At 38.8% G+C, this 21,558-nt stretch overlaps 1 protein-coding gene across 2 annotated transcripts in view; it reads right to left on the reverse strand.

The window, feature by feature from the left end:
• The window catches only part of SMC5 (structural maintenance of chromosomes 5), a 44,563-nt gene that overhangs the window by 18,602 nt on the left and 4,403 nt on the right, over positions 1–21,558 (reverse strand). Inside the window, exons 5-13 of one of the 2 annotated variants that reach the window (XM_018086000.2) lie at positions 19,210–19,344; positions 17,794–17,934; positions 13,530–13,691; positions 9,110–9,181; positions 8,023–8,278; positions 5,527–5,681; positions 2,771–2,884; positions 1,602–1,696; positions 1,266–1,398 (exon numbers count right to left, since the gene is read on the reverse strand). In XM_018086000.2, the coding sequence (XP_017941489.1) occupies positions 1,266–1,398; positions 1,602–1,696; positions 2,771–2,884; positions 5,527–5,681; positions 8,023–8,278; positions 9,110–9,181; positions 13,530–13,691; positions 17,794–17,934; positions 19,210–19,344 (1,263 nt within the window). Of the gene's footprint in view, positions 1–1,265; positions 1,399–1,601; positions 1,697–2,770; positions 2,885–5,526; positions 5,682–8,022; positions 8,279–9,109; positions 9,182–13,529; positions 13,692–17,793; positions 17,992–19,209; positions 19,345–21,558 lie in introns of those variants that run through there. The other variant, XM_018086001.1, reaches the window with a different exon arrangement.

The raw sequence follows: 21,558 nt of genomic DNA on the forward strand, positions 1-21,558 counted from the left end.
TTTTCAGAACAACAAATAAACTAAAATCCACAGTAAAAAAACTTCAGTTTATGCAAGACTCTGACTTGCTAACAAGCTTTGCAAAAAGATGATGCTATGTTTAATGCAGCATTATACTTGTAATTCAGACTGGTGAGCAAAGAACTGTTAACTGTTACTGTCATACAGCAGTTAAACAGGTTATGACTATTACTATATTACAGATACCAGAAGCAACTGTTAATATTTGTATTGTATCATGAAGAAGGATTGTACTGGCTGCAGATGCATTGACACCTTATAGGTATAGCCTGCATAACACAGAAATAAAGTACTCAAGAAACTAAAAGATGAAGCCATAAAGTGCTCTGTAATGCATTATCTTCAGTCAAGTAAATGCTTCTGGAGAAATAAGGAGATATAAAAATACTAGTTGCTACTTTTAAATTACTCATATCAAAAAGGATATGGTAAATCTTTGGTTATTTCTAATAATGCAAGGTAACACAGTACTTCAAAAAGATATAAAGACATAAAATGTCCAGTAAACCAGAAAACAGCAAAAAGCCTCCACAGGATAAGATAAATCTGACCAAAAATTTTGTTCAGTTTATATACACAGCACCAGCTGTATTCCCTTGATTTGGTTCAGTAAAGAGAGTGTTTGATTTACCACTCAGACTCTGGTTGACAACTGTCCTTGTTTCAGTCAATAGAGGGTTAATTTTCTGCCATAGCCAAGAAAGGGCATGGCTGAGGGGGTATGGTCCATGACCTCTTAAGTCATCAGGGAAGAGATACAACATGCAGGTGAACTCGTGATGGAGGGGTGGACTGAACCATGGACAGTCTCCCAGGTTATCCACAACCGTGAAATGCTGCAATGAAGCAGCCAAATGAATGAAGCCTCTGTGGTAAGGGGAGGGCAACAGTTGAAATATAAATACTAGGGGCCTGGCAGACTGATTACTGAGCTGCATCCCCCTCTTGTCTACTGCAAAAAATTAACTCTGTCTTTGGCCCAAACCAGGACACTGACTTGGAACAGCATACAGGTGAAAGACAGATTTAACCTCCTGTGAAGTACTGTATTAAAATAATTGAATTTGTTAAAATGTCTTGCAGTATATTAGCCTATAATGAACTGTTCCCACTTCTAAAGGACAAATAAAAGGAGAAATAAAATCACTAAAGCAATTTTTTTGCTTTCTCCAGATTAACTTGCCAAAAAATTTCCACAATAAAACTCTAGACTATAGGTGTTTGTGCTACTTCAGATACTTCACCTTTTCAATCATGTCTCTGGTCTTCTCTGTTCCCACAGGAACTTCATGAACATGATATTGGTAACAAAGATAACTCATCACAGGACGAGGAGCATCAAATAACTCTCGTAAATATGAGAAAAATCCATATTGGCTGAAAAAAAGGAAAAATAAGCACCCATCAGAAATCAAATTTAGCAGGTAAGTAAGTTGAAGTTACTAAGTCAGAAAGAAGTCCCGCTAACCCAGAACTGAACTGGTCCAAAAATCTGATTTGCACAGAAAATTCTAATATATAGCAACAGCAAAAAACAATTGCATTTAAAACCATTCCCCCCAATACAATCTGATACATACTGTAATTCCTCAATAGGTCTTGAAGGGAGGTTTTCAGCACATGATGCAGCAGGTGCGCATACAGCATTCACTCTTAGTTTCTGATGATCACGTATCTATATTAGATTTGGTAAAGAAGACCAGAAAAATTCACCACATGAAAATAAAGTATTTATTATCAATTTACAGCATCAGAATTCTTTTAAACTGATGACCTCTGGAAGAACCCCCACAAATACACTCTGGCTCAGGTATAACCAAGTTCTCTAAAAGCAAACTCTGTTAATGTCTCTAAGTATTATGCACTACAGGAAAACAAAATCTGAACAGTTAATCTGGATGCAATAAGGAAGCCCATGGTCTCAAGCTGTATAGCCATTTTGCACAGAGAATGGTAGACCACTGACTGCAAACATGTTGAAAAACCTAACCCTAACAGCGCAGAAAAGACTGCGGCTATAAATGAAACATCAGTTTAGCTAGTTAAAGCAGCCTTGCAATGGGTTCCACAACCTGCAGGCAAGACAAGCCCTCAGAATCTCAGATATCACCACTATCGTTCATGTATATAAAAATTACTAGCTTCTGTGAAGGGCAGACCTGTGAAGGTCTTCAAACATTGAAGGACAGTTTGTCATTGAGCACACTATTCTGCGGACAGTAGATAGGAACCATTATGACAGTTTAACACCATATCTTATGGCTTTTTCCTCCTGCATCATCTACCTGGCTTTCAAAAGGAACAATCTCCTCTATGATTCAGGAAGGAGCAGTACTAAGAAAATACAAGCCTGATTTTTAACTTGGACCATTGCATCTCACAGAAGATGCTCTCTTGTCTCTTTCGTGAGAAGGCACTGCAAAATCTTGGTACTCAATTTGTAGATCCCCACTCTGGCCCGTTTTCTTGTACACAGTATTTTATATTTAGCAATTATCACCTAGTCAAAAAAGACAAGAAGGTATTTCTAAAAAGATATTCTTAATATTTCTGCATTCCTCTACGGAATGTTACTCTAAGATTTAAAAAAAATCTTACTGATTAAGAAAACCTTAATCCAGAAGAAAACCTTTAAACACTTTGCATTAGCTATTGTTCCAATCGAAACTTAATATTTACTTGGTAAACTCCAAAGTTTAAGGTTCCTACATCAGTATTTAATCGATTTTTAAAATGAGTGCCAACTTGCCTCTACAAGAAACACTTCCATATCTTCTTGACTCTCAAAAACAAAAGCCCTCATGTCATCGCTTGAAATGTGGTTTTCAATATATTTAGCATGTCTACTGTCTCTTGGATTGATCTAATAAAAAAAGATAATGAGAAAGTGATTTAATACAATTGGACGTATCACCCCAAAAAACATTTTAAATAATCAAGATTATATGCATGCCTACATTTAATGAAAACAAAGAAAATGTCTTTAAAAACATATCCTCTGCCTTTTTTGCAACCCATTCTCTTGGGAAGAAATCTACTGTAAGTCATAGGTCATTGTGCTTAGTTTTTAGCCATCCATATCCTTCTTCAGTACACCCAAAGCTACCACCTCTCTCCATACCACCACTCCCTCTTCTGCTCCACCCTATCCTTACAATTGCAACCACCCCCATCTGATGTCTAATGGCCTTGCTCCAGTACTACTAAAGCTTTCTCAGGGTTCAGAAACAATCAAGCTGAGGAATTAACAAGCAGAAAACACCACACTCCACAAACTATTCGTATAGAGTTCCCCTTAATTGGATACCGTGAAGATCAACTACAAGTAGAGAAAAGTGAACCACGACCCAGACAGATTTTGAGACTGGCTGAATTGTCTTTGAATTATTTAAAAAAAAAAAAAAAATCCATGTTCAACAGATGAAGTTTGTCATATCTGAAATGTTAATGTACTTTTCAGTTAACTCTCACTAGTAATTAGACATTATATCACTTTCCATAACACGCAAAGGCAAAATTAGACAGACCTACACAATTTAATAACCTCAAGTCAGCCAAAGGCTGGGTACAGTTAAAAGCAATTTGAAAGCTAAAATTTTTAAGTACATGAGACTAACTTATATACCAAGTATGCTGGTTTTGGTTGGGGTAGAGTTAATTTACTTCACAGTGGCTAGTATGGGGCACTGTTTTGGATTTATGCTGAACAGGGTTCATAATACTGAGATGTTTTTGTTATTGCTCAGCAGGGCTTACACAGAGCCAAGACCTTTTCTGCTCTTCGTACTGCCACACTGGTGACCAAAGTGGGAGACTGGGAGGAGACATGGCTAGGACAGCTGACCCTAACTGACCAAAGGGATGCTCCATACCATGTGAAAGCACACAAAGCATAAAAAGTAGGGGGAAGGAGGAGGAAAGGGGGACATTTGGATAAATGGTGTTTTATCTTCCTAAGTGTTGTGGTTTAGAAACAGTATTCTCCAATTTAGTAGTCCCACTAAAACTATGCTGCCACTCACTCCTCACTTTCCCTTCCCTTTTCAGCTCCCACAGGATGGAATTGAGAATTGGAGGTACAAAAGTTGAAAATCAGAGGTTGAAAAACAAACAATTTATGTGAACAGCCATAAGATAAGAAAATGAACAGTAACACCCTCAGTATTAATTACAGAAGGTGTAAGAGACCATTTACACAGAAAGCCTACTCTTCCCCACCACCCTTCCTCCTGACTGGAAAGGGACACTCTTCCTCTCAGAAACAGAGAAAGTCCCTTTTTCCCCACCCCTGGTAGTGACATGAGGTGGGATCAACAACATTAGGGTCTGGCCCCTCAGCCACACCTTCTCTCAGCTATTGCAAAAAATTAACCCTGTCCTTGGCTGAAACCAGGACACCAAGTCACCATTAGATGTGATGGGGTCATGCTCTCCTGAAGGCTGAACACCTCCCTGCCCACAGGAGGCAGTGAATTAATTCCTTATTTTGCCTTGCTTGTGTGTGCAGCTTTTGGTCTCCCTATTAAACTATCTTCATCTCAACCCATGAGTCTTTAGGCTTTTACCCTTCTGATTCCTTCCCTGATCCTGCTGGGGGGGGAGAGTGAGCAAGCAGCTGCTGCGTGGGGCTTGGTGTTGTCTGGGGTTGAACTACAATACCAAGAAAAATTTAGACATCAATGGATGTTACAGTATGTAACGTGACCTTAAAGCAAAGGCATCCTATCAAAGCATTTGTAAAATTAACTTGATGTGGTCTTCCAGGAAGAATTGAAATTCTTGGGATTCTATACTAAAAAAAAGTAACATTGAATAGTCCTAGTGCATGTACAAAATGTAAGAATTGATATACAAATATTCTAATATACTTATTTAAATTGCAGCAATACACTATTAAATAAGCTTGCAATTCTGATGAGAAGTGCACTCATCCTCTTCACATTACATGGGGCATATATAGCAAGATGCTGGGATAGTGATTGAGTAATACACTAAAAAAAAAATAAATCTATATCCTCTTTGAAAATTTATTCCTGCTATTCCTATCTAGTACAGCATCTGTCAAACCAAACCAAAACTAGGGATGGATCACATGTCTCTGTCTGTAGCTGGCTGTGTAAAGCAAACCAAAAAGATACCTGGGGATCACAGACATGTAACCATAGCTGAGCAGGTTGTGCTATAAGTGGAGATATTCAATTCCAATACCAAGCATCAAGTAAGAACTACTGAAGTCTAAATAACTGGATGCACCTTAGAGGAAATCTGCAATAGACACTTTCTTGAGGAGGGAAGGAACCATCCCATCTTATTCAATGTTGAGAACCACAGTATTGCCTATGAATTACAATTACAAATAGTTCATCATGCTAATGTATCCTGCATGTACTTGGCAGGACATTCCAAGGTGTGTCTTAAAAGTTTTTAAAGTTGTTCTCCAAGTCTTGCAACACATAAATAATCTAACCATTAACTACTCAGTGATATGCAAGTAAATTTTCTTACTTCAAGCATCATGGGTTCGTAAACTTTTTTTTTAAACTTGTCTTTGTTCTTTCTTAGCCACGTAAGAGCAGAGTATGTGTCCAGGAATCTCCCTCTGAGGTTCTCCTCCTTCATTTTCATTATATTATTAAGTTTTCCAAGGTGATCAATTATTCCTGTAATTTAAGATAGTTTCTTCAACAGAGTCCCCTAGCAAGCACACAACAGAGTCCCCTAGCAAGCACACAACAGAGTCCCCTAGCAAGCACACAACAGAGTCCCCTAGCAAGCACACAACAGAGTCCCCTAGCAAGCACACAACAGAGTCCCCTAGCAAGCACACAACAGAGTCCCCTAGCAAGCACACAACAGAGTCCCCTAGCAAGCACACAACAGAGTCCCCTAGCAAGCACACAACAGAGTCCCCTAGCAAGCACACAACAGAGTCCCCTAGCAAGCACACAACAGAGTCCCCTAGCAAGCACACAACAGAGTCCCCTAGCAAGCACACAACAGAGTCCCCTAGCAAGCACACAACAGAGTCCCCTAGCAAGCACACAACAGAGTCCCCTAGCAAGCACACAACAGAGTCCCCTAGCAAGCACACAACAGAGTCCCCTAGCAAGCACACAACAGAGTCCCCTAGCAAGCACACAACAGAGTCCCCTAGCAAGCACACAACAGAGTCCCCTAGCAAGCACACAACAGAGTCCCCTAGCAAGCACACAACAGAGTCCCCTAGCAAGCACACAACAGAGTCCCCTAGCAAGCACACACTGTAACTAGCATTTTCCAGTATTTATTGACTGTGCTACTCCAAAAAGAAGGTTGTTAGTAAATGCTAAGAACTAAGTTTCTCTTTCCAGAATTGAGACACTGCTTAAAGAAATGTTAAGAACTATTAAGGCTTAAAGACTAAAATAAAGTTAAAACTTTAAGAAAAACAAAATGTGGTAGTACAGTAGAAGTACAGGCATTTCATCCCGAAAGTATATTTCTTCAAGACTGTTTTTTAAATACAGTGATAGAACATAACATCCCAAGAGAAAAGAAGCAGTGGGACTAGTAACATGAATACCTGTGTGTTATTTCATGCTTGGAAAAAACAAAATGTGTGACAGTAGATTCTGTGCGCTAGTCAGCAGAAACAGATCAAATAGTTTCTGTGCTGCTCAAGAGAAAATACATAGTGTCTCCCTCCTGAGATCTCTCGGACTCACTGTACCTCAGTTTCTTCTTGGATTCTATGACAAGTTAACTGCCAGACATATGGGTATGTGCAAATGAGCTAAATTCACTGAGGAATATATCCAACATCTCCTACCTGATAAGGTATTGTTTTTGAATTTTGTTTCTCAGAAAGAAATAATTGTAAATCCTAGGCTAAAGAAGCTTTCTGTAATTAAGGTTACCTAAAGTTCATCTAGAAAGGACAAATGCATCAGTAGCTAATGTAGAGATAAATATATATCTCTATTTATTAAAGAGTATGGCGAAATAAACACTTGAAGTACAAAGATCAGTGTTTACAAAGCTATAGTGCTGTCTACTCTCTTATATGGATCTGAATCATGGGTCATCTACCACCACCACCTGCAACTCCTAGAACGTTTCCATCAATGCTGTCTCTGTACAATCCTAAACATCCACTGGTCAGATTATGTGACCAATACATCTGTTCTAGAACAAGCAGCAGTCACAAGTATTGAGGCCATGTTGCTGAGAACACAGCTGTGTTGGGTAGGGCACGTCTACAGGATGAAGGACCACTGCCTCCCTAAGATCGTGCTTTGTGGTGAACTTGCCACCGGCTGCTGCAAGAGAGGAGCCCCAAAGAGAAGATACAAGGACTCCCTGAAACAACATCTCAGCCTTGGCCATATTGATCAACATAACTGATCTACTCTGGCCTCCAGTTGGGAGGCCTCGAGACACACCATCTATAACGCTGCTGCTTCCTTTGAGAAAGCACACAGGATTGCTCTCGAGAAGAAAAGACAACACAGGAAGAATCGTGCCTTGCAGAACATACCACCTAAGGAGTCTTTCTGCTGTGCCTTTTGCAACCGGACGTGCCTGTCTCGTATTGGCCTTTTTAGCCACCAGCACGCTTGTAAAAAACGTGGGTGGAACCCTTCACAAATCTTCATTTGCGAAGCCTGGCCATGATTTATTACAGAGATAATTGTAAAAACTGCCTCTTGAAAGAAAACTGCTTTTATTTTTGCATCCTACTAACTACACACCCAAAAGGAGTCCCCTTACCTGAGATCAGAAACACTAATTTTTTGGAGAATAGTTTTAAGGTCAATTGTTACTTTTGAATATTCTCATTCTATTTTGAAAGTCTTATCTGCTACTTTTAATAAAACAGGAGAGAGGACTGCTATACACATATGCCAACTATGAGGCTTGAGGTAAACACCTGAAATTATTTCACTACAGCCGGAAAAGTAGATTCTGTACAGCCATTAACACAGTAAAATAAAGCAACAAACAAAAACCCAAGTAACTTACTTTTCTCTTCTCTCTCTTGATTCCTTTTCTCTGCTCTTAGGTCACTGATATCACTATCAATATTTGTCCTTTCTTCTTGTAATTTTTTCAGCTCATTATTAATAGCATCAATCTGTGGCTGAAGATTCTCACATACTGCCATTGTGTTCAGCTCATTCTTCCACGTCTCTATTATCTCCTGAGTAGTGTGTATTTTCTTCTGTCTGTCCATTTCTTCATCTTTTTTCATTCTCAGTGCTTGCTTAATTTCTTCAATCTAAAAATTTTGAGTATTTTCAATAAGGAGTTTAGTATATAGAGCCTAGTCTGTAAATATATATATATATACACACAAATGCCTAGGATACCTGTACAACTGGTATTAAATGCTGATATAACCATGCAGTCAACCCCTAAGAGTCTGTCACAATTCCAATAGCACTATGACAGTTGAAGTACATAAGTAAAAAAACAATTAGGCTTTTAAAAGAATTACTGAAGTTCCTTCATTTTCACCAAAGCGTAAGCCTAAAGCTTAACATATTCCTTAACACATCAAAAAGTTAGTCTGTGATTAAATAAAACCTCTAGCACAAACACAACTTTGAAATTTTGACTCTACACCCTTGTACATTTTACTTAACGCATTTCTTGACCAAGTGCTTAGATTAAGCTCTAGCACTGGTTAACATCTTTGCATTTTCTTTTGAAGAGATGCTGGATATATACACTTACCAGACGCAACTATCTCACCTCTCACACAGAGGGTCTGAGGGCATTCATAATGCTGAAGGCATCACTACGGAGACTGTAGCTTTTCAAGGAAAGCCTGTCATATATAGTGTGTGTATATATCCATATTTATACACACACATTGTCTATTCCTAAGTTCGTTGCACCAAGGCAACTCACTTTATGTAGCATACACACATCCCTTAGTAATACTATTTGACTAACAGGAGTTCTGAAGATTTCTTGTGCACTGGAGGAAGTGAAGTGTGCAAGCACTTGCAGCATCTTCATGGAAATGTGCCACTCCGCTAACAGAAGAGCAGACAAAAAAACCCAGAGAAACACCAAAGAAAGTCACAAATATCAAGACTTTTACCTTTTTTTCTTTCATCTCCAAAGCATCTTGCTTCTGTTTAATTCTCTGGGAAATCTCTATGATTTTAGCAGTCTGCATACAGAAAGGTATTTAAATTGTAGTCATTAATTCAATTATACTCGTAATAAGCAGTCATATTTTAAGCAACATTCTATATAACATAACTAAGCATTTACTCCATATTTTACTAATGACAAAGTAACTTACAGTTTTTTATTATTCTTAACTGTATCTGTAACATGTAATTTCAGCAATTTGTGAAGAATTTAGAATGGCGTGCAAACTGTTCACAACCATTCAGCTATAGATCTGCCAGTTCAGGCATGACATATAGAGGAAGTGTCCTAACCTAATCTGAAATTAAAGTAACTCCATCCTTGATTTCAAAAAACGTTATATATTCAGATCCTCACAATTATAAAGTGTTCTTACCTCTTTTTCCAAATCAACTTTACCAAAGAAAGCTGATACTTAAGAGCAAGCAAGGCGTGAGTTCCTAGACACAAGCTGGCCAAACAGAATTTGACAGTCACTTGCCTCTGAAGTGGACTGTGCTGAAGCTATACCCTACACAGTTGAGCTTGACAACTTGTTGGCTCGTGTAGGCATCCATGTCTCTACTCTTCCTCTATCCGCAGATTCTATAAAGGTGTACAATAACATAGATTGGAAGGAACTTTTTGGCAGCTCCCAGTCCAATTCCTTTCTCAGATTAGGTTTTATTAGTGTCCAGGCACTTACACACCTGAGTTCTGAATGCAGTGGAGTGTACTATGCTTTCTCTGCAAACTTAATTCCTCCTTTCCTGAATCCTCAAGGTTGAAAGCAGTGCAAAAAGAATACTGGAACACTACAGAAGGATGGAAGGACTGTAAGAAAATTCCAATGCAGACAAGGAAACAAATGCAGCACTCTCACCAAAGGACACGTCTTCCTACAAACCAAGTCATACAGAAAATACCAAGATGCACCAAGAATGGAGAAAATAGAACTACGCAGAATCTTCTCCCTTCCACAATCTCAAAGATACACAAAAACTTGAGACTCAGACTCCACAGCTGTTTGCATGAAGGCAACATGGAACAAATACATCTTGGTCTTGCAGTTGACTGCTATGAGGTACTGATTCTGTGATGCTCTCTCCAAAGAGCATCTGAAGAGGAAGCTCTCTCCCAGGAAATTGATGCACAATGTTCACAAAACAATTCTGAAGGCTCTCAAAATCAGGACACTATTAAGGAACTGAAATTCCACTTTTCAATTATTATATTTTCAGTTATTATATATTTATATATACACCTATCCTACAGAAAAATAACTATAATTGTCTTTATGATTTTCCTGGTACAGCCACAACAGACTGCTTTATACTATTAAATATGGATAAAAAATTGCATTTCAGAGTCAACTGTCTTCATACACCTTTAAAGAGACTGAACCAGAAACTGCTCTAGACTTCCCCTATACAATTTTATCAACTCCTTCCTACAAAACAGGTCTCTTCCTTTTTTCCCCACAATCTACACATCCAATGATCCCAAAGCACCAATTCTGACTAGTAATTTTTAATCTAACCCAATAACCAAAAGAATTTTAACACAGGAAGAGACAGGAACAAAAGTCATGTGATGTCTTGACACACTAATTTCTTCCCAGATTTAGCTCCACCTTTACTTTCAGTTCAGCTCCTTCCAGGCAGAATTTTAACTCTACGCCCAGCTTTTTACCAACAAAGACAAAGAGATGGTTGATCTCTGCTCTCACATATATACCCTCAAGCCAAGAGCAAGATCTCAAGCACCAGTCAGAATTACAGTTACTTGATAATGGATACAAGCCTTGACCAAGGGGTCTGAAGACCATTCCCTACAGGTCTGTGTGCCCAAAATAGAGCAGACTTAAAATACTAAACTGCTTTTGACATTTAGCTTGAAAAGGAACTCCTTCTGAGTCAGAATAGTTACACTTTTTCTATAATAAAATCATTCATTAATCAACTCCTGTTTGGTTACAGAAGAATTATCTATGAAATGCTCACCAAATGCTTACACCTACAAAGATGGAATTTCAAGTTACAAAAAATTCAAGCAGTCTACAAAAAAGTGACACACTAATGAAGAAGTAGCAACTTAAACAATTTTAAGGTATGGTATTTAAAACTCTTGTGAAACTCCTGACAGTGCAACCAGCAATGACTCTCCTTATAGAAGGCATTCTAACAGCTCAACAGGAAGGTTATGTAGAAAGGAAATGGATTTCAGCACCCAAAGAAAAGCTACTGTCACAAAAATTCACAAAGTAGCAATACTCTAACATCATCTTCACTGGCCTACTATCTTACAAATTGTTCATGCCATAACCAAGTATATAATATATTCCCTTAAGTCTTTTTCCACAATCCTGGACTGTATGCATACAAGATAGAATAATCATCATTCAAATTAGACCTGGACACACTATTTAACACCGGAACAAAACTCAGATTTGGAAATGTCTTACTATAATATTAAATACAAAATAGTAACTAATGGTAACTAATCACTGGAAAGTAGTATTAGAATATTACATTTGATGTAAATAATTTATAGAACACTTACTGCAATATTCTAATACTGCTTTCCACTTCTGGCTTCTGAAATATTGCAAACAGATGTACCTAACCCATTTTCCGAGCCCCAAACTAAACATCACTTCAGCATACAGTTAACCTTGTGAACATTTTGTATGTGAAAGCTTTACTCCACAAGTTTAGATTGAGCAGAAAAATACGCTGATTCAAGAGTATAAATCAATCAGCTAGTACATTCCCCCGTTTTTCTTCCACTTTGTACAAAGCAGCCTATGCCAAGCAAGCTCTCTGCAAGTTAAAACTAAAACAATCCCTGTTTTGTCCTAGGTTTCTCATACAGAGTACACAAGATCTACAGAGGATAACTTTTATATGACTATAGCCCAACACTTCCAAGACCAGTGGTACCAATGGTTAAGTAGAACTCTTTCCTATTTGAAGAAAACATATTAGTACAACATTCATTAAACTGAAAGATGAGTAAAACCTAGCAGGATAACACCAAGCAGTGAAAACAAAGCTTATCAATTCACAAGCATGAAGGCTCTTACTGCATATGAAAATTAATTTCAAGCTTCCAGCTGTTAACTTTCCTCTAAGGAAGAGCAAAACTTTAAACAACAACAAAAACCTTCAAAACAAAAAACCTAACTACAGCAAAAAAGTCCACTTCAATAAAACTACAATATTTTTAAACATTTAAGTATTCTGAATCACAATATAATAAACTTTTGTAGTAATGTGGTACACAAAATCCAAAGAATACATTTAGCAAAAGGCTTTCCTAATAATACAACAATAGTGAGGTACTTGTGTAAATGGTATTTTCAGGTACAGTGTGTATCACAACAAAACAGAAACGCTGTAAACAACAATCTGGATTTTGTTTGTCTTTTTTTCTGGCTTGGTTTTGGATGTTTTTTTGTTTGGGGCAAGGGTGTTTGCCTTTTTTATTTTTAAAGCAACCACGTGCATGGCCCAGTAGCTCAGAGTGGTAAATGCCACTGAAGTTTCAGACCCTGATTCTACAAGATGCTTCAAGGTAGCAGTTGTCTACAGGAGTCACATATCTCCATATCAAGTCCTCTGATCTGATCAGTTATCTTCAACAAGAACTCACTGCAGTGAACATTCTCATGTTATCATTTATCTTCAGTTATCCACTAAAAATTTGTGCAGCTCATGCAAACAATGACTTCTGCAGTCTCAACAGTATATAGTAGTTAAAACTCTGCAGAGAATTACAGTACTATTTTTCATACAGAAATAGTAATTTTCCATAAACCCTGATAGCAGCTATCCAAAAAACAGGCAGTAGGCTGTAACACATAGGTAGGTTTACCATTAAATTCCCTTATACATAAAAATACTCACAACCTATGGAGGATTACTGTGCCCTCATGGAATGACATTCAATATTTAAGGAATGCGATAGGCCAGAAAAGTTGTAATTTAACTTAAATTAACTACCCAAACTGGTTACATTTTAAGAAGATAAGAGCATCCACAAATCCAAACCATAGGTGAAAACAAGCATCTAATTCAACAAAAGTACCTAACTTAGGGAAACTGTTAACATGATATCCCTGTGAAAAGAATTATAAAATTTGCTCCTACAAAAGCAAGAGCAGACTTACAGAGTTGCTTCTGAATTTTTACTAAGGAATGTATGCCTAGAACAGAGATACGAAGGCAACAAGAACCAATGGCACAGGTGCTTCAGAAAAATTTCTTCTGAAACACATCATTATGACACATGAGAAAGCAAGCAGTTACTACTTGACATTTCACAAAGCTGAACAAAGAACATCTGAAATATAACACATGTTAACCAAGAATTTCAATACCTACATTATCTCTTGTTTTCAAATCCAGACTGTTCAAATTTTCTTCAGCTTCTCGGATTTTTTTTGCCCTTGGGAACTGTCTTTCTTTCAGAATCTCCAGGTCTTTCTTGGCTTTGTTTCTGCGCTGTTTCACTTCCATATACTGCATACGAACATTTTCATATTCCTTGGAGGAGTTGAAAGTAAAATAATTAAAGACTTCCATCTTCTACTCCACTATTTTATACTGCCCTAACATTTTATTTCATTTATTGTGAGTTTCAGAACCTAGTATTAGAACAACTACTTAAGAAATCCTCCTGTTACTAGTCTCAATGACTAGGAGTTGTAAGGATTATTCAGTCCCCAGTGAACAAGCACACAAATTAATTGGTTCTTAAAAATTATGCAATTCAAGTTGCAGAAGAAAAAACCAATTTGTCTGCAATTACCTTGCCTCTAAGTCCATCTAGGATCAGTGTGGAAAAGTAATTCTTTACCCCTTCTGTCCATAATTTGAGACTACTTAAGCAGAAGTCCTCAAGCTAAGGAGCAAATAACCACAGACAACTTCAGGAGAAAGAAAAGGAAAGGAGCTGGACAGATCAGACCTAGTAACACACATAACTGCTTAAGTAAACCAAGAGGATAGAGTGGAACAGAACTTCAGAAAACAAACAAAAACTCCACCATACATCACAAATAGCAAAGAAGTAACTATCTAGGAAGTTTAACTGGAGATACATTCCTGAAAGGAAAGAGATGGTAAGAAGTATGGTGACCAAGAATTTCCACTTCAAGAAGGTAGGAATTTTGAGGAGAAAGCAGTTAAAACAGAGAGTCATTGTCAATGATTTTTTTTATGTGTTATGCTCTCTGGAGGAAAAAAAGAGGATGGAAAAAAGACCCAAACAAACAAAGAAACAAAAGAACATTGCTGCTCCAGGACTGTTAAGAGTTCACAAGTAAAAAAGGTGCTCAGAGGACCAGAGGGAGGAGGAGTAGATTCATGTATGCAGGGGGATTGAGGAAGGGAGAGTTGTTTGATTTTGTATACACTAAAGAAAGCCTCTGATTTAGAGCATATGCCTAGCTTATTCCAAGCCTTGGAGCATTAAAATAATAATAGATAAAAACAGCCTGGAAGCTCTATTTGTAACAGCTAACTCAGCTTTATCTGCTACTGTGTTTTCGTAGTTACTGAATTACCCTGATTAATCACAAATACATCAACATAGGTTATAAAATTCAAGGTCTTTTTTCATAGCATCTTTTTCAAAAAGCCAAAAAGTACTTGAAGAAAGCTGCTGTAACTGATGTGGAGTATGATCAGCAGCCAGTGTTACAAAGTTACAGAGGTAAAGCGATCATACTTTCACTAGGCTGAAAGAATAAGCTTAAAATTTAGCTCTGCTCTAAAGAAGTTATTAAGTTTCAAGGTTAAAGCAAATACACACACATACAATTATGTTTCATTTCTCCCTAAAAGTTGTCATGACACCGCTTTTATACAGTTGATCCCTTTATCACTTAAGAAAACTTGACTTTCACAGGACCTCTATATTTCAGTAATCCTTAAGCAAATAACTTTGATCCATGTAATTATGTACCCTGTTAAAGATCTGCAGAACTTCTAAAGCACTTCAGCATCCCCAAGAGATTTGCATCTTAATCAGAGAACAGTATTTTTCTTAATTGTAAATGTCAGAGGAGGAAAAGAATGGACATGGTTTGGTCAAAACACATTTTCAAACTTATGTGTTTCTAGGACACTTACAGCAGCAGGCAGAACAGCATTTCCTGCCATTAAACTACCTTAAACCAGTATTCCTCATGGTACATCACAACCTTAACTTTAAGCTTTGAGGGGTAAGAAACCCCTTTTCTGTAAGGCTTTATAAAAGAAGGGTTATCTGGGTCAAACAAAACCCCCTAGCCCCTGCAGCACTGACTGTAGATGACACCATCACTTGATGCAAGCCCCACTAAGGTACACACAAGAACATAAAGCATCCCCTAAATCCTTTAATGTGGTACTCCTATGGTCCATTCTATGCAATTGAAAGCACATGTTCAAAAGTTTATTAGGCAGACATGCATAAAAATGGTGCATAATTCTCAAAAGAGAAACTGTTGGTGCTGTCTAGAGAAAAATGCTTGATTAGAAACATGTTGCTCAGGTGAAGAGCAGTAGAGTTTTCAGAATAAAAATGCACTTTGAGAGTGGTCAGAACATTAAGAAGTTCAGCACTAGATATCCCCTTTTCCATTAGGATCAAGAGATTGTCTAATGTCATATTTCAGTTAACATGTTTTCAGGTTGGCTGTCTTCCTATTTTACAACATAATGCAAAGTTTATATATCTGCCTCCCCCTGATTTGAAGGCTCACCTACAGCTTCTGTTTTCTTACAGAGGTAAATCTAAACAGCTAGGTGTGTCTGGTCTTCAAGTAGAAACCTCCCTTTTGGAGAGGATGAAGGAGAGAAAACATCCACTCAAGGAAGAATTAACTCCCATACTACCCTCAACTTTGGTAAACCCAATTTGAAGACACCAAAAACATTTATTCATAGGACTACACAGTGCTAGGTCAGACAACAAAGAAACATGCACTTTTAAGACAATGCATTTCTTCTTTTAGAGAGAGTTTGATATTTTGCAATGTAGGAGAATAGCAAGAGTTCTACCACAATTGGACAAACCACAAAATGGCAACAGAATGTGAATTTTGTTGCTGCCCATAGCTCGAATATCCTCTACCTAATAAAATAATTATGTTGATGATGACTTTCGATTTCAACTGTAGATTATGCACAAGGAAGTGACTTCTACTAAAACATTCTAGTATACACTACTGAGCCCGTATTATAAATCAGAACTTAACAAAGGTGTCAAAACACACTGCTGTTTCTATGGATTCAGTGGCCAGAAAGTTAAATTTATCTCAACTAAATGCACCCACCAAAAGCATTTAACATACTGAGCAACACAAACTGTCTGGAAGACAGCACTGAGAGTAAGGTGTGAAAGAGTTTCACTACATTTGCTTAAGAAATAGGTAACTAACAGTAATGTTCTCAAACTTATGGAAGGCAATTTAACTGACAGCAGATAAAATTCCTTAGTTTAGTTCTCCCCATGCCATTTTCCAACCAGCCTTCAGAGTCCTGTATATACAAATATCTTAGAGAACAATCAGTATCCATCTACATTAACTACACAACACCTACACCTCTCTTAATAAAATAATTCTCTTGTTAACTCAGCCAGTTAACTCATTGTTAACTAATGCATCTGCAGTATGAAAACCTTGCAACATTCAGCAAGTGCTGACATCACAGAATGTATATCCTACTTCCTACCTACCACCATCCATCTATTTCAACTACCACCCCTCTGTGCTGTTACTAAAAAGATTAAGGCAGTGATGGTACATCCCTTGACCCAGTTGCTCAAGATGTAAAGTTTTCTATATATAGCCATGTGAGGCTTTGTTACATGCAAAATTGCAACAAAATGACTTAGGAAGCTTTCCACATTCTCCACAAATAGTACCTGCAAGTTTTCTTGCAAGTTCTGTAACTCTATTTCCTGAACTCTAGAAAGCTTGCCAATGAGACAAACATTTCAGTAAACTGAAATCCACATCAGTTTAAACTCTTTAGAAAAATTTAATCTGACCAACCATTCAACACTAAACTACAATTATCAAAGTGCTGTTCAGAAAGACTTCGTTTTGTGTAAACAACCTGTTCTTCATTCTAGGTTCTTTTAAATTTGTTTTAAAATTTCTATCTGTCCAGACACTAATATTTTTGAGAATGGCAACCTAAATTCACTGTCATGTATGTCATGTACACCAAACCTCAACTAAAAAATTAAGGGAGAATGCAATCTGTAAAGACAAAAACCCTAGCAAAAATATGGAAAAAAAAAGTTACAGCAGGAAGAAGTACAACTGGTTAGCACTTAAATTAAACCAGTAGTGTCTGCACACAATAAACTACCGCTCCTGGCCTGTATTGTTGGCTTCCCTAAATGGGCAATAACTGCTTGAATTACTTCTGAAGCAACTTCTTCAGTCCAGCTAGATATGTAAGCAAACATCTGATCACAGTTAGGCCAAGAACAGTATTTCAAAACCTGACCTGTTGTCTGCATTAAGCTTCAAGCTGCTCTGGTCAAACTTCTTTTAAAGCAACTTTTGGCCTATTTCCAATTTTGGGGTGTTACAAAAAATGGGTTAGGCAAGGAAAACACTGAAAATAAAAATAAAAAAAAACTTACCAACCAAGGCCTTTTCCTCTCAAGCATCTCTATCAAGTCTATGTGGCTCTTGTGCTCTAGGTATCTGTCAACATCTTGCTTGTATCGTTCAATCATCTGTTTCATTTTCTCCAATGAGTTAGTTTTTTCTCTGCACAAGTGCTGCAATGTAAGCATCTATTTGGTGAAAACGTTTCTCAGAAACAGTGCACATCTCACCTGTATGTTAAAGCAGAAATTTAACACTAGAGGGGACATTTTAGTACAGCAGTAAATAGAGGGGTACAACCCAACTCAGAATAGTTGTCCCGTCTCTCTTCCGAGGGAGAAGGGCTTCCTTCTGGGGGAGCTAAGCCCAGTACTGGCTCTGAGCTGGCAGGAGCGGCTGGGTGGTTGCTGGTTCTGAGCCAGAAGTGGCATGGCTGTGGTCAGGTCAAGCCCCATGGTGAGCATTTTTGCATGTGAATCACTTTCTCTTTTGTACACTTTTGTTATTAGTGTACAATTTTGTTATCAGTGCTGTTACTATTCATTTTCTCTCCCTGCTGTTTCCAGCAACTTCTTCTTATCTCGACCCCTGATCTTGTGCCTCCAATTCTCTCCACCCACCTGCATGGGGAAGAGGAGAGGGGAACAAGCGAGCAGCAGTGTGGTCTGGACAGTCACAGTGGGGCCACTAAAATGAGGAGTACTGTTCCTAAACCATGACAACCACATACTTTCTGTGAAAGCTAATTCAAACAGAAATCCCAATCTGAAGAAATTTCATGTTGGGTTTTTTTAAATGTGCTGAGGAAATTAATTCTTGAAGCTCAAACCTTCATTAACCTATATATTTCTAAACATCTAACTAGTTTCAATAAATACTACTAGCAAAAATGCTTGTAAAAGACCATATAGAAATAGGCAACAGAAACAGCAAGGTTAGTACGAGAGTGTAACATGTATGAGTGAAAATGCACAAGTGTAAGCACAAGAAGACACAGCAGAAGAAAGGATTAAACGAATGGCCTGTACAGCTAAGAAGAGACACTATTCCCAGAACACTGTTCCTTTTCCTCTTTGTCTGTTCCTTTCTATGGAAGTTTAAGTCAGCAAGATTAAAGCAAAGGACCATCCTGTAATAGCTCATGACTTCTAAAAGACATAAAAGGATCTGTCCAGAAAAGTTGTTGCCAATCAAGAATTCTAAAGAGATAAGTATTTGACATCCCTTGTTCTCTGTGTCCAGATCACTTGCACACATATCCTTGTACTTACAAGCATGTGAGTGTCAGAGGAAATGAATTCTGAGAGAAGATGAGCATTATTTGGTAAAATCAACTTACAGACTTGGGAAATAAATATCACCTTCTAATTCTGTAAGATCTCATGTTAAGTTTTATCATGATAATTTCCCTCCAGTCACTGCTCTGCCTCTACATAGCACATATTTACCTCCAGTTCTCTTTCCCTTTCTCGAAAGCTTTTTAGTTCGCAGTGGAACTGGTACATTTCTCGAGAACCAATCGATTTTTCAGTGGCTTCAAGCAATTCAGTCTTACTCAGTTTTGCAAATTCTCCAACTCTGTCCTACAAAATGAGAAAAAAGTTACAAAAATAAAGGATTAGCTAAAACAGTGCAATACAGCAATACTGGATTTATATCCTGCAACCTACTTCTCATGAACATCACCTGACTTACAGCTCTAGCATAGTTCATTACCATGTCATAGAGTAGCAATGCAGCTCTTCTAAACATTTGTTCTCAGGTTGCTCGAGCTACACCTTTGCAGCAGGAATGCTATGACTAACTCAAAAGTTAAGCCACGTAGAAATGAATATTAATGGTGGCAGCCAAGGCTACCAGGAAGTATTGCTGCTGTGTAAGGGCAGAAGAACAGCTCAAAACCAAGAATGAAGCAAAAGGTGTGCTTGCCATTGATGCAGTGGCAGAGAACAAATAAACCCTATCAACACAGTATTACCGACTGAACTGACATTTATGTACTGAAGAGAAAAAGTTGTTTTCAATATGAAGTTATGTTAGCAGAGTATGCTGAAAGTCCTACTCTAAATTGGTGATCTGAGACATCTACCAGCTGCTTGTAGAATAATTCATCGTCCTCTTCATTCTAATTGGGTGGTCTACAACAGACTCCCACCAGCATGTCAGCCTTGTTGGCTTTCCCCCTGATTCTGGTCCACAGGCACTCAACCTTATCATTACTGATTTCAAGTTCTACAGACTCAGAAGAGATTCTCTAACATCTAGAGCCACCCCTCCACCTCTCCTACCTTGCCCAACCCTTCTGAAGAGCTTGTAGCCATCCATGGCAGCATTCCAGTCATGCGAGTCATCCCACCACGTTTCTGTGATGGTGACTACATCACAGCTTTCCTGCTGCACGATGGCTTCCAGCTCCTCTTGTTTGTTGCCCATGCTGGTGTACACGCACTTCAGCTGGGCTGCTGACTTCACTTCTAAACCTGGCTTTCCACCCTGAGGCTCATCTCTGGAGAGCCTGGTTTTAAACCCCTTCCCCTTCAAACTTAGTTTAAAGCCCTCCTGATCACCTCCGCCAATTTATGGGCTAGAGTCCTTTTGCCCTTGCTAGATAGATGATGCCCATCTGACTCTAACAGGCTGGATATGATAGAATTTGCTCCATGGTCAAAAAAACCAAAATTCTGCCAGTGGTACCAATCTTTTAGCCACCTATTGATAAGATGGGTTTTCCTACTCCTCTCCTCATTCATCCCTGCTACTGTAGGAAGTGAGGCAAACACCACCTGTGCTGCTGTCCCATTACCTAATTGAGCCGAACTTTGAAGTCCTTTTTAATTAGCCTGGTACCTCTTTCAGTACAGTCATCACTGCCAGCCTGGAACACCAGCAGTGGATAATCAGAAGGCTGGATTAGCTCAGGGCTATCCCTAACCCAGGCCCCAGGAAGGCAGCAGACTTCCCCATGGGATGGGTCCGGTCAGCATATAGGGCCTTCAGCTCCCCTCAGAAGAGATTTGCCTTCTACAGTTACCCTTCTTTTTTCTTTGTGGCTGTGGCTATAACCCATCTACTAGACGGGGTGCAAGCTGGAGACCCTCCAGACAGATCCTCTTCTTGACTCTCTGGGTCCAGGACCTTAAACCTGTTCCTTAACAGCAGCAGGGGAGCTGATGGGGGTCGGCAGGGGATTCTTTTACCTCTGCGACTGGGGACCTGTTTCCATTCCCCCCCATCTACTTGGTTTGCTCCATCTGCCTGATGGCAGGAGGGGCAGGGGGTTGAAAGAGTGTGACTCTACCAGACAACTTTGCTTTCACTTTCCCTAATACTCCTTAGCCTCTCCCCTTCTTCCTTGAGCTCTGCCACTAAGCACAGCAAATCAATCACCCGCTCGCATCGTAGGCAGGGGTCTCTTGCGCTGTCCTCTGGTACTAACGCCAGGTTCAGACATTCCCTACAGCCAGTGACCTGAACAGCTGTGCCCTTCTTGAGGGGTTCTGTTTGGGTTAGCACACTCCTCCTGATATCAGCAGCAATGGCCTTCACTTGTTTGGAAACCATTGCTGGGTCGAGTTGTGGAAAAAAAAAAGAAAAATACCCAGAGCTGCACACCTACCTCACAACTCACCAGAAAGAGCTGGGAGGGTGCCTCTGCCCTTCCGGCTCGCCCTGCCCGTGCAAACTGCAATGCCACGCTCCTGTCTGCCCACTCCTGTTCACTGTGCTTCCAGGAGCACTTTAAAATCTCTTGGCAAGGAGCTTGGCTCCACCCCCGGTCAGCTGATTAGGCCTCAGGG

Source organism: Manacus vitellinus, unplaced genomic scaffold (assembly GCF_001715985.3).
Source record: "Manacus vitellinus isolate BGI_N305 unplaced genomic scaffold, ASM171598v3 scaffold_9_pilon, whole genome shotgun sequence".
Taxonomy (NCBI): Eukaryota; Metazoa; Chordata; class Aves; order Passeriformes; family Pipridae; genus Manacus; species Manacus vitellinus.